Source organism: Liolophura sinensis, chromosome 13 (assembly GCF_032854445.1).
Source record: "Liolophura sinensis isolate JHLJ2023 chromosome 13, CUHK_Ljap_v2, whole genome shotgun sequence".
NCBI classification, from domain to species: Eukaryota; Metazoa; Mollusca; class Polyplacophora; order Chitonida; family Chitonidae; genus Liolophura; species Liolophura sinensis.
This window is the reverse complement of record NC_088307.1, coordinates 6298013-6311842: the sequence shown is the minus strand read 5'-3', so window position 1 is coordinate 6311842 and position 13830 is coordinate 6298013. Positions and strand designations below refer to the sequence as shown.

General features: G+C 38.4%; 1 protein-coding gene across 1 annotated transcript; it reads left to right on the top strand.

Annotated features, from left to right (window-relative positions):
* The first annotated feature begins 1502 nt into the window (after positions 1 to 1502).
* On the top strand, positions 1503 to 12758 carry LOC135480570 (suppressor APC domain-containing protein 2-like). The gene is made up of 6 exons (XM_064760436.1): positions 1503 to 2544; positions 8084 to 8214; positions 9095 to 9238; positions 10592 to 10693; positions 11337 to 11438; positions 12425 to 12758. Exons 1-6 carry the CDS (start codon positions 1575 to 1577, stop codon positions 12551 to 12553), a joined length of 1578 nt encoding a protein of 525 aa, XP_064616506.1. The 5' UTR covers positions 1503 to 1574; the 3' UTR covers positions 12554 to 12758.
* The last annotated feature ends 1072 nt before the right edge of the window (positions 12759 to 13830 follow it).

The following is a 13830-nucleotide window of genomic DNA, read 5'->3' as shown; positions in this document are numbered from 1 at the left end:
TGAGCATTATGGCGGGAGGTCGAAGAGGTTAGCACGCCAACACAGCGCAATTATCCAGGAACCTCCCACCAAAGCTGTCGCTTTGAGTTCAGCCTCCTCTCCGTCCGTATGTCGGAAGGTCTACCAGCAGCCTGCGGATGGTCGTGGGTTTCCCTGGGCTCTTCCTGGTTTCCTCCCACCCATAATACTGGCCGCCATCGTATAAGTAAATATTCTTGAGTATGAGGCGGAATACGTCGAAAAAAAAAACAACCAAAAAAATAAATAAATATTCAACAAAATATAGATCCATTTAGTCTGGGTATACAGAGTAAAGGTCGGATACATCAGATTAGATTTTGTTCAAAGCAAAGGATTTCTTCTTTAAATCGACCGATCCTAATTCCAATGGGAAATTTTCATATAGTCTTATAACTTAAGCCACCCTAGTTTCTACTTACTCTCCACAGCGTAAGGGGACCTACACGTAACACAGCTTAATACACAGCTAGCCTTTGAGCTGTGCAGCAATCCATTCAAGAACCAGCCACATATGTTTCCAGTGATCCGATTACTTGGATAAAGACCATGTTAGTGTATATACAAATATGGATTAGCCTATAAGAATAATAAAGCTCCCAACCCGGGGAATGTATCATGTAGCTACATATATATGGTTCAGACTACCATTTACTTATTGACCTACCTATATATATATATATATATATATATATATATATATATATATATATATATATATATATATATATATATATGACATGTGTGAGCCGTGAACACATGAGTGTAATAATCGGTGCACACAAAAAAAAACCTCATTTTTATAATGCTCATATAAATACATATATTTATGTAGCCTTGAAAGTCCGAGATATAGCCTATAAAATAAATGACAATTATCTGTGTTTAAAAAGCATTGGATAACATAGCGGACCAAGTTTGTTGCAGGCTTATACATAAATCCTGTGTACTAAAGGCGCGCATGTGTATGTATTTTTACACTGAAAGTTGTCAGTGTCTAAATTGACTCACATAAGAAGTTCGGGTTTAGAAAAACAAATGAACATGTGACTTTTACATAAGGTTTAACGAAAATGCTGCCAAGATTGGCAGTACGGTTGGTTGGTGTTTAGGATATTGGCGTGTGCCAGTCCCTCAATTGCCAAGATGTATACGCTCAGACCACATATAGCCTCGCTGTGGCTGAAAGTGAAACTAAACCTTAAGAAATTGATCCCCTTACTTTTTAAACGAGCTGAGATCATTTTATTAAACAGGCGGGCATTTGTAAAACAATTCGAAACAAACACTGATATGTCAAAAGGCTTTAACAAGCTTTTTGGTGTACAGGTGTTCAATTCACTTGTCATTATTCTACCTGTTCACCCAAGCGACTGTTGACCTATCAGGCTGGGGGTAAAAGCGACCGTTGCACTTTCCACCAATGAGAGCGTGTTGTTGTCTTACTTCCGGTGGCTGATCCACGAGACTGGCGACAGAAGAGAGTTTGACATGACATCAGTCTGCCACAAGTCGTCTTTGTTTATAAGAGACACGACGGGCAGAAAAGCGATAAGATGTCGGAGAACACACAAAGGCCCGTTGTGGATGGTCTTCCCAAACAATTCGTGTCTTCTCTTAAAGTTCTTTTCGACATTTTGGACGAGGATAGGAGCGGTTACATTCGCTTGGTTGACGTCGAGAGCCGCTGGAATGGTGAAGGGGTCCGCGGTTTGCCGGTAGGAGTCATCGAGGCACTCCGCAAAGTGACGCCACACTCCGGCTACTTGTCATTCGACAGGTTTGTTATGGGACTGAAGCTAGCCATGTTTAAAAGTAAACACAACTATCTAGATTACGCTGATGACAACAGGAGAACTCCTACAAACGAGTTTCCGAGTACCGACCCACAACAACAACAACAGCGCGGTGGTGAGACAAGTGACAGAAAGATGGGCGGAGGGGGAGGAAACGTGGGTGTGATACAGCTACATCACCTCCACACCACGGGCCACGGCCTTAGCCAGCCAGGACATTCAGGTGTACCGGTTACACAGCGAACATACGGCACTGCCATCACTGCAACCGTCCGACCAAACAATGCAATCAATATTGTGAGCCCAGTGCCTCCGTCCAGTGTAGAAGAGAGACAACATCGTGTGCCACTCTCTAAGTCCAGTGGGAATACCAATGCAAACATATACAGCAGCTCTGCAACAAACAGTCACATAGGAGAGCGGGACAAGTATATAAGCCCCCCACCCCCAAGGCCTAAGAGATACCCTGTGAATACGGAACGTCCCTTGCCCAGCCACCCAGTAGAGAGAGCACGATCACCCCAAGATAACCTTTCAAAAGGTCCTCCACAAGTGCCTCCCAGAGATTACAGGAAAAGTGCTAAAAGTGTCATTATCAATGAGTTAAAACAGTGGCAGAAAACCCGCATTCATAATAATGAGGATGTGAACAAACATCCACGTATAACCAGTGTCAGCAGTGATTCCAGACTGGTGGATAAGAAATCCAACCCTAATTATGATATATATGGTAAGTTGAGGAAGAACCTTGGAGAGGTATATGTAGATATCACATAATATTGTTGTTTTGTCTGGTCAGGAGGTTTGTCAGGTAATTAACGAAAGACAGCAGAGTCAGTTCATGAGCATTACATTACACATCAAACAAATAAATAAATATTGATTTTATGCCCCCTTGATAATGCAAATTGGCATCTTGATTTGTATATGACTGGGTCTCTGACTCAGTCTGAGATTGATCCAGATGACATTGGGGTTGGTAAAATTTTGCTCAGCTGCTCATGGATGGTTCCAAACCGACGTCAGATCACAATCCATGTATAAGTGTGATCTAGTTACCTGAGTAGTTTGTCCGTTTGTTAGAGAAGAAATACATGCATCAAATACGTCTTCATGGCAATAAGGAAGATACATGTTGTAACCATCAGGTATGATGCTTTCGTGAACTAAAGAAAGAGGTCTGTTGATATATATATCAGTCTTTGCTGTCGTTCTAAGAAAATGATGAAATCATCCAGATGTCTGGTTTTATTAGACCTTTGTCAGAATGTTCATAGCATTTGTAGCTGTCATGTTCTAATTAAAAGTTAAAAAACAAGGTAACAAAAATGTCTTAATGATTTTGGTTAATGACCTATTCTCTTCTCTCGAAAAAGAAGATAGAGGAAATGTGATGCTATTTATGGTTTAGCTCATCTATAAAACATAATACCTTCTAATTGTTGTAAATATACATGTACTTGAACATGTACGTGTAGAAAAAAATGCCATGCAGTTATTGTGGATACTGGGTACAAGAAAGGAACAAGGAAGTGGTATGAAACTTTAGGGGCATGATACATTACACACATTATTAAAAAAAATTGTCATGATGTACATGTATGATATGAAGAGCAGTTGTGTGATATTCATTATAATTATGAACTACCTGTACTGATACTGTTAAAATGCGTTGTTTTTAATGCCTAGTTAGGGGGCCTATATGTAGTCTAGATAATCTGTCAGGCTGAAAATCCACAAAATAATGCTAAGTATATATATATTTTTTCTGTCAGTATACATTTGCATGTACTTGCATGTATATGTACAAGGGTACATGTATGATTGTTTGGTGTCATGCGTAGCCCTTTAGGCATATTCTCTTTTAAAATTCTGCATGGCATAAGGCTCCATCTTTCTCCTGTTTTAAAAGCCTGGAGGAGTTTATTTCAGATTCTGAATCAAGAACTGATTCACACCAAGCCTTGTACGTGTGTGTTATAACATAGACTTACAGAGGACAAGCTGCCGGTATTGATGCAATGCGTATTGGCAGAGTTTTATTGCGTATTGACCAACTGTGTTGGAAAGTAATCTCTAGAAGAGCATACAAATTTACCCGCTAAGATGCATTAGGGTTTGGGTCAATAATTGCTCAGCTGCAGGCGCCAGATACAAAGGTAAAGTATTGGCTAGACTAGGATCAAGGCCTCTGGCCAAGAGATACATGTACATCAAGAACAGACCTTTAAAGTAAAGTTTCAACAATGCGTTGCAAAATTGCACATTATGCAATGTTTAGCACAGAAGTCAGGTAAGAGACCTCATTTCTGACTTTCTTAGATAGGTTTTCGTGTTAATACTTGTTTGTGTTTATATGCATGTTTAGACGAACAACAAACAAACTGAGGCAAATGCAACCTTAGTAAACCATTTACAAACTACTCTTTTTTTTTTTTTGTCTGAGATTTGTTTCCCCTTTTTTGTAGTTGGCAAGAACGAGGGATATTGTGTGAAGTCTAGCGGATGTCTCCTCAGCGCACTCTATGTTTGTCTCAGTGTTTATATATAGACCTCCAGCTTTGACCTGGCCTGGACAGAAACATTAAGCTTGGACTGCCTTACAGCCCCATTACCCTCAATAGTATCCTAATTACGTGCTTGGTTGAGTTATTTTTTCTTTTCATTTTCCTTCGACAATGACACAGTGTTAGAATTAGTCCAGAATGCTTCAAACAGCTCATAGCTATTACATGAATCACTGATGCGGTAAATCAGTGTGGAAATGGCTTGGTCTTTTATGTGTTTCTCATTTGCATGTGTTCCCAAACTTTTTATATATCCTGTGTGCTATACTTGTTTACATACATGTACACCAAGCCGTAGAGCTGCCATAGATGTTAAGTATAGCCTTTACATATAGTATCCATGTGGATAATTGATAGCCCAGGGCAGTAGAATGAGAGGTGTTAGTATGTAGATGTCGTATGAAGTTCTGAAACAGTTGTGTTGAACCTTGACCATCTGTACACATAGAAAGAAACTGTCCTGTCAGAGTTGCAATTCCCAATTTCTCCAGCGTGTCTTTATTAATCAGCAGCTGCTTGCAGTAAAATTGAGTGCATGCCCACTCTTGCCTTGTAGTTTCTGTTGTAATTTAAATATTATTGCCCCGCCTAATTCTGTGCAGCAATGCATAAGACTTTTCCCGACATATGTCATCTAGAGGTTTTATCGCGTTCAGAGTACTGTAGTAAGTTGAACTTGGAAGATACTTTGTGTTGTAAATGTGATGTAAATCTGTCAGGATGCTGTTGATTTCAGTGGTTAGAGTCTTCAGTCCTGGAAGTTACGTGTATTGGGGGCAAGCATCCGACGACTGTGTTCAGCCTCATACTTGACTGTTTTGAATACATCTTACCCATGATGTCATGACCTTCAATGCCTCTCCCCTCCCCTCTGCACCCCCCCCGCCCCCCCGCAATCCCAAGCACTCATTCACTCTCACCTCCCCTCTGCCAATAAACCAGCTTGTTTAGAAACACTGATTACATGTGGCTTAGCCTAGCTGTTGCTTTAATGTACAAAAGTGAAGTGGGATTTGGCCGAGCTGTTCTAGCCTTTGTGCCATTATTTGTCTTCAGATGGGTTTATAATCTTGATTGTAATGTATCTTCAATTCTCCATGATATGTTAATGAGTTCAACATTGTAACACGTTTTGTAAGACATTCGTGGCCATGATATGGCAGAAATATTGTAAATGTGGCGTTGAGCCATAATCATTCATTCAAAGACATTTGATGTTGCGTTTATCCATTTATCCATTACACTGAAGATTGATTAAATTTCAAGGGCGGTGACTTTTTGCAAGCATTTTTCTTTTCTCCACCAACCTGAGATTAAGATAGATCCTAGCACCAACAAACCTGATCGCCACTCTATTAGCAGATTAGTGAGAATTTCTTGAGCATCGTTTTAAACATATACATGTATCAAATAAATAAAGAAGTGAGTAGATGAAAGAGAAAAACCCTTGAAAATCATTGTATGTTTGTGCCTTGTATGGGCTGATTGACTCAGTGAATTAATACCTACCATTTTAAGACAAGTTTGATATTTGCTCTCAGTTCTAATGGAGTCTTGTAGTAATTTAACTTTTTCAGTTTTTCAGCAATTGTTTTTTCATTTGTATGACTCACAGTTATATTAAGGTAAACTTTGGAAAATGGACATTCCTGTTAAAATTATTGACCTGTAAAATATGTTCGTTTGGAACATCTGGGCATAAGATTCAGTAAAGAAATGTGATGTTATTGATTTTTGACAAACTAACGACATTGTAGTTTATTCTTTTGATCAGACAAAATCAGTTATGGCTGGCTGTATCTGTACATGTAAAGGTGACTGAATTGAAGTCAAGTCAGCCACACACAGAGTGAAAAATTTAACACCTAAATTTAATGAGTTAAGTTGATTTATTGTTGACATTTCAGTTTAAAATGACACACACCTGAGTGGTTTTGCATTCACAGGTGTTTTTTTCTTTAGGTGAGTGTATCTGACTGCTACAGCTTATGGCTCCTTCTTTGTTGTGACTTTAAGCAGCTCAGGTGATTGCCTACAAAGTGTAAAATGCATTTAAATCGTAAACTGTGGGTGACTTAAGATAATGCCAGCGAGTATTATTCTCAATGTTAAGATCATAAACAAGGTTGAAAGGTTTAATGTATTACTCTAACTCAAGACTTGCATGTATTACCCAAGACCTTCATGTACTACTCAAGATTTTCATGTATGACTCAAGACCTTCATGTACTACTCAAGATTTTCATGTATTACCCAAGACCTTCATGTACTACTCAAGACTTTCAAGTATCACTCAAGACCTTCATGTACTACTCAAGACTTTCATGCATGACTCAAGACCTTCATGTACTACTCAAGACTTTCATGCATGATTCAAGATCTTCATGTATTACTCAGACTCCTGTATCATTCAAGACTTTTATCTATTTCTCAAGATTTTCATGTATGACTCAAGACTTTCGTGTCTTACTCAAGGTTTTCATCTAATTCTGAAGACATTCATGTACTACTCAAGGCTTGCATGTATTACTCACAACTTTCATGTATGACTTAAGATTTGCATGTATTACTCAAGACTCATGTATAACTGAAGATTTTCATCTTTTACTCAAGACTTTAATGTTTAATTCAAGACTTTCATGTACTACTCAAGACTTTCATCTGCTACTCAAGACATCCATGTACTACTCAAGACTTGCATGTATTATTCACGACTTTCATGTATGACTCAAGCTTTTCGTGTATGACTCAAGATTTTCATGTATGACTCAAGACTCCTGTATAACTCAAGACTTCCATCTTTTACTCAAGACTTTCATGTACTACTCAAGACTTTCATGTTTGATTCAAGACTTTCATCTGTTACTCAAAACTGTCATGTATTACTGAAGAGTTACATGTGTGTGGAAGAAATGTTTTTCCTCTACCAGCTTAAGCATTGGTCTTAATACCCACATATTTAAGGTTAAGAGCAGCAGTTTTTTTCTTTCTCGGCCATACATTTTAATAATGCTGACTGTTTGTCCCAGGCAACCTTAAATACGTTCAGCAATATTTAACTGCAATTTGCTCTGATTATCAGTTTGGAATATAATACAGGAGGTCAGCTTTAATTGAGCTCATATAGGCAGTGGCAATTACTTTAATCGGTGTAGGGTAAAGTACAAAAATATTCATTTATGGCACCTCAAAAGTTTGTCAAAACAAAAAAATACCCTCAATTTCAGTTAAAAGAAAAACTCAATTTCCTCAGGCGAGTGGTGGCCATTATGTGGAAAAATGACATCTACGAATCCCTGACTGTATACAAGTACATTCACCTGCTGAGGTCTATTTTCATAAGTTCTACACCAGTGTCCTATCCTCTATTTGTTCTAAACCACGAAAGCAAGGTTCCAAGATATTAAGGATGCCAGAGTTTAAATTGTTCCACTAAATTGTGAAAAAAATAGTAGTGTATTAAAACCTTGATTATTTTAAAGTTTCTGCGGATAATAACGGAACTGTTGGTTCTCTTTTGGTTTTTTACTCAAGAAATATTTCACTTATGACGGCAGTCAGCATTATGGGGGGAGGAAACCGGGCAGATCCCAAGGGAAACCCACGACCAGGAAGCCAGCATGATGCATGAGAGTAGGTCTACAGGTGCTATGGAAGATAAGAGTAGTGAGTTATGTATGTTATATTTTTTATGATTGACAGTGAATGTAGAGGAGCTGCCTACAGCCAAGTCAGAGGAGCAGTTACGTGATGTCCGTCCCACAAGCAAAGTGCAAGCCCGGCGCAGGGAACCTCGGAGGCACACAGTCGCTAATGGAGTGGACTATAACATGGTAAGTATTGATAAGACATTACTAAAGATAATTATGGATTAATAAAAGCCTAGTGGTTTAACAGCATGCTAATGGAGCACAATGCCCCACGAGTCTCTCATCAGCGCGATCGCTGTGAGTCCAAGTCCAGCCCATGCAGGCTCCCTCTCCAGTTGTGCATGGGAAGGTCTGCCAGCAACCTGCGGATGGTCGTGGTTTCCCCCGGGCTCTGCATGGTCACCTCCCATTATAATGCTGGCCACTGTTAATACAGCATGGTAATAATGGATTAGAATTCTGTTTTAGATTAAAGTTTAAATGCGTCAGGCATTTGCAGAGTGTGTGGTCTATAACAAATATTGGCCCTCTCACTATTACTGTTTGATGACGATGGTTCATCCATTTGTGGATGTTTGTGGAAGATCACCACTATGGTGTGCATAAGTCTGTTCATCACATGTGAAAATGTTTGTTTGCATCAGGTGAAGTGGATGAAGCAGCTGGAAGAGGAGAGGGACATGTTACATCAGGGACTGGAGATGCTGGACACCGCCTGTACCAGGGATGGGTGCCACAAACAGATCATTGCCATCTTTCTAACTGTGTGTTTGTTTGTGTTCAGGTGAAGTGGATGAAGCAGCTGGAAGAGGAGAGGGACATGTTACGTCAGGGGCTGGAGATGCTGGACACTGCCTGTACCAGGGACAGGTGCCACAAACAGATCACTGCCATCATACTGACTGTTTGTTTGTTTGTGTTCAGGTGAAGTGGATGAAGCAGCTGGAAGAGGAGAGGAACATGTTACATCAGGGGCTGGGATGCTGGACACTGCCTGTACCAGGGATGGGTGCCACAAACAGATCATTGCCATCATACTAACTGTGTGTTTGTTTGTGTTCAGGTGAAGTGGATGAAGCAGCTGGAAGAGGAGAGAGACATGTTACGTCAGGGGCTGGAGATGCTGGACACTGCCAGGGACTGGTACCACAAACAAATCACCACCATAGAAGTCAAACAGAGAAACTTCAGTTCGCCCTCCAGCAATGTAAGCATGTTTACAAAGAGGAGAAATCATTCTGTGATATTCTGACCATTTTCTCTAATTCCTTGTTAGTCCCACTCATGGCTTGTGTAGCCTGATTAATAACAGGTAGCAGATGGTGGTTGAGCTTCTTCTGCTGGTTGTTCTCAGTAATTTTATGAAACTTTCACATTGACATGTATCCATTTGATATTGTCATGTGAATTAATGAGTAGCCAAAGTGAAAGAGACTGGTCCCCATAGAAAACATACTAATTGTGTGCAATTTCCCAAGTTTTATCAGTTCTATACGCCTTTGTATGTTTGGCTAATTCTGCATCTTGATAAAATCACATTGCCAAGTTTGACTAATTCTGTACACCTTGATATAAAGTTTGACCAATTCTGTATGCATACATGAGTTTGTCTCACTCTGTAACCTTTGATGAGTTTGTCTAATTCTGTAACCTTTGATTAGTTTGACTAACCCTGTACACCTTGATAAGTTTGACTAATTCTACACACCTTGATAAGTTTATCTAATTCTGTACACCTGGATAAGTTTGAATAATTCTATACACTTCGATAAGTTTGTCTAATTCTGTACACCTTGATAAGTTTGACTCACTCCATAGTCCCTAATAAGTTTGCCTAATTCTTACATCTTGATAAGTTTATCTAATTCTGTACATCTTGATAAGTTTGAATAATTCTGTACACTTTGATAAGTTTGAATAATTCTGTACACCTTGATAAAGTTTCTGTACACCTGGATAAGTTTGATTCTCTCCATACTCCCTTATAAGTTTGCCTAATTCTTACACCTTGATAAGTTTATCTAATTCTGTACACCATGATAAAGATTCTGTAGACCTTGATAAAGTTTCTGTACACCTGGATAGGTTTGATTCTCTCCATACTCCCTAATAAGTTTGCCTAATTCTTACACCTTGATAAGTTTATCTAATTCTGTACACCTTGATAAAGATTCTGTACACCTTGATAAAGTTTCTGTACACCTGGATAAGTTTGTCTAATTCTGTACACCTGGATAAGTTTGTCTAATTCTGTGCACCTTGATAAGTTTGTCTGATTTTGTACACCTGGATAAGTTTGTCTGATTTTGTACACCTTGATAACTTTATCTAATTCTGTACACCTTGATAAGTTTGTTTGATTTTGTACACCTTGATAAGTTTGTCTTATTCTGTACACCTTGATAAGTTTGTCTTATTCTGTACACCTTGATAAGTTTGACCAATTCTATACACCTTGATATGTTTCTATACACCTTGATAAGTTTCTTGCCAAGTTTGACTAACTCTGTGCACCTTGCCAAGTTTACCTGAAGTGACATTCCAGGACTGTGTGTTTCAGGAGACATCATTAGAGGATTACCAGATTAAGCTGAACCAGCAGAGAGCCTGTATTAATGAGCTAAACCAGCGGATCAAGACACTTGTTAGCAGCTCAGAACGGGTAAGATGGAGCAACGATTCTCTGGCTTTGTGGCTGTTTTCACATTGGCCATCTTAGGAACTCCCACTTGACTCATGTCATTAGGAAAATCTCTGAATTTCCTGCTTGGTATTCCAGATAAGGAAAGACATGGAATCTCATTCTAGCTGAGAAGTTGCAGAATTTGAATCCGGCTGGAAAATCAAGGCGTTTAATTCCAGCTGGAAAGTCAAGGCGTTTAATTCCAGCTGGAAAGTCAAGGTGTTTAATTCCAGCTGGAAAGTCAAGGTGTTTAATTCATGACTTTCTTCATCTGGAAAGTCAGGGCTCAAAACATTCTAGAGCTTTGAAACATGATACAGTGAATAAATCAGAGAAAGTCTCTTGTAATGTTTCAAACACTGGTGCAATAAACAGATATGTTTCTGTAGAGAATAACCTCGGGGGGTTCTTTACACAGGAATTGGAATGAGGCCATTCTGAAACATTTTATCTATAAATACCGTAAATGAACTATCTATGCCCCTACCCAGGCTGTGTGGTTTCCGCCCACCCATCTTAATGCTGGCTGTCTTATATTAAAGTAAAATATTCTTGATAATCACCGCATCAAGGATAAAGAATAATAAATTTATGCCTGTGACTTTTCTCCTTCTGTGTGCAGGGTGTTCCAGTGCACATGAACTTAGCTGTGAAGCCTGTGTCTTACTCTGAGGATACAATCACCATCAACATGCTGAAGGAGCAGAACAGGCAGCTGACCAAGGTACATGTAACACTCACTTAACTGTCAGGCTACCTCTGGGCCTCTGGTCCAGTCTTAACCCGATCATAAATCAACCTCCCGTCTCAGAGCAACTGGAGTCTTTGTGACTCAAAGCATCTCACCAATGCAGTCGCTGTTTATTCAACTTTAACTCATGCTGTGGCTTCTGGTGCATTTGTACATGGGTGGATTTGCCCGCAACTTGTGGATGACCCTGGGTACCCCTGGGCTCTGCCCACTTTTCTCCGGGGCACCATAATGCTCAGTGCAGTCGTACAAGTGAAATATTTTTGTAGATGATTATCACATGTAGAATTGATTATTGTATGTTGGACTCTAACAGAATTATGCGCCTAACATCAAAATCTGGAGTACTTAAGCAACACCCTGACCCATTACCCTGATGCCTCAACCTTTTCACAACTTTGAGTGCAGTTTATGCACATTTTTAATTTGATTTTATTAACAAAACTACATTGTTGGATTGATCAGTTTCAGGGCTTCACAGTAAGTATAATGATTATCAGTTTACATACAGAATAATGCCTTCAAAATATGCTTGAATAAACACCTTGCAAACACACGAAAAGGTTGGAGAATTACAGTAGTCAAAAACTGATTTTTTTCACTTTTTGAAAGATTGTTTGGGATCTTTTTAAATCCATTTTCAATAATTTGCAGTAGATTATACCTGCAAGTAAATTTGTGCTACATGTGTTTAAAACATTGCATTACAAACTCCTCATACACTTTGTTCTCTGGTGTGATCCATTTTTTGTACATTTATGTAATTGTGTAGTTATGATGAGTGTTGTATTTCACCTAAAGTGACACATTTTCCTTGATTCGGAACCACTTAAGAGGTTTGTGTGAAGTTTGATTAATTTCTTATCAGAAACACTGAAGTGTTGGCATCAAAGGTACACTGTATCATAATTATCATTTTGTTTATCCTAACCTCGCTGTGTTTCACTTTTCGTTTTCAGGAAGTTGGTCAGAAAGGTGAACGTATCACAAAACTGGAAAGGGAGAAAGCCAGTCTTATACGAGAAATGTTTGAAGTGCGGGCTCATGCAAAAAACAAGTCAAACTATGATGATACAACCTTCATGTGATGTTTTGTTTTGTTAGAGAATGTATATGGTGCTGTTGAATAGACTGGTAAATATTTACAGAGTTGTGTGTGAACTTCTTGTTTTTTGGGTAGTCATTAGTGTGGGTATAACAGTTATAAAGGGGAATAACTCTTTAAGTATAGCAGAGATTACACTAGATTTCTTTCAGACGATGTGAACTGAGTGGAGATTGGCATCATTCTATATACACATAGAATTTTGATCTCATGTTGAATCACCTAGTACTTCATAATGCAGACTAAGCTGTACAACTGTGTCGAAATAATTTCCGTGGAAATGCCAGAGGTAAGCATAAAAGAAGTAAGGAAAGCTGTTGTACTATTTTTAAGTGTTATATTATATGGAAACATTTTTACAATTTACACAATTTTAATGTGCCTTTAATAGCGAATGAAATTTTACTCATTTGTATTGTGTTTTGTTCTTGCTGCCTTTTTGATGTTTACTCATTTGTATTGTGTTTTGTTCTTGCTGCCTTTTTCATGAGGTTTTATACAATAAACTAAGGAAGAATTGCAGAACTGTGCAGCATTGTCCATGGACCAACATGTTCTATCTGTTATGGTAGAATGGTCTGTTACAGATAGAACATGTTCTATCTGTTACAGTAGCGGCCTTTTTGGAAAGTAGGGTGATATTCTAATGCAAAAATGTGAGTGTCAGCATCATGTATTTTTCATGCGATTTTTAGAGTAAATAGGATATAAACATGTATCTTGAGTTCTGTAAAAAGGATTGTCATTTGTATGGTAAGTATAAGTCTTCTGTATGTTGCTCACATGAATTTGATTAAAAATGAAATGGGGTAGATGAAAACAAAATTTACAAACACTGTGATTGTGGAGGGTAAGATATATTACAACAGTCACTCTTGGCCTATATCCTATAGATTTATTTGTAAAGACGAGATATTAAGTATATTATCCACCATGTACTGTAAAAGGCTGTGTTTTATTCAGCATGGTGATATATATGTATTCATACGTGAGGAATGACAAAATATGAAAGCACCGTACATAAGAAAAGTATTTCTGTGCAGGATATCTTATCACAATTAATTGGGTTTTTTTGTGCATAAAGGGTAGTCAATTTTATAAGGTAGGATTTTTATGAACTGTACTGGAAAATATATTTTTGAGTATATACACAATATTTCAATTTGAGAAAGTTTACTCCGCAATCTTTTTCATATTGTATAAGATTGTTTACAAACAAATGTTGGAACAAATCTATGAATCTATTATGTTATATTGTTA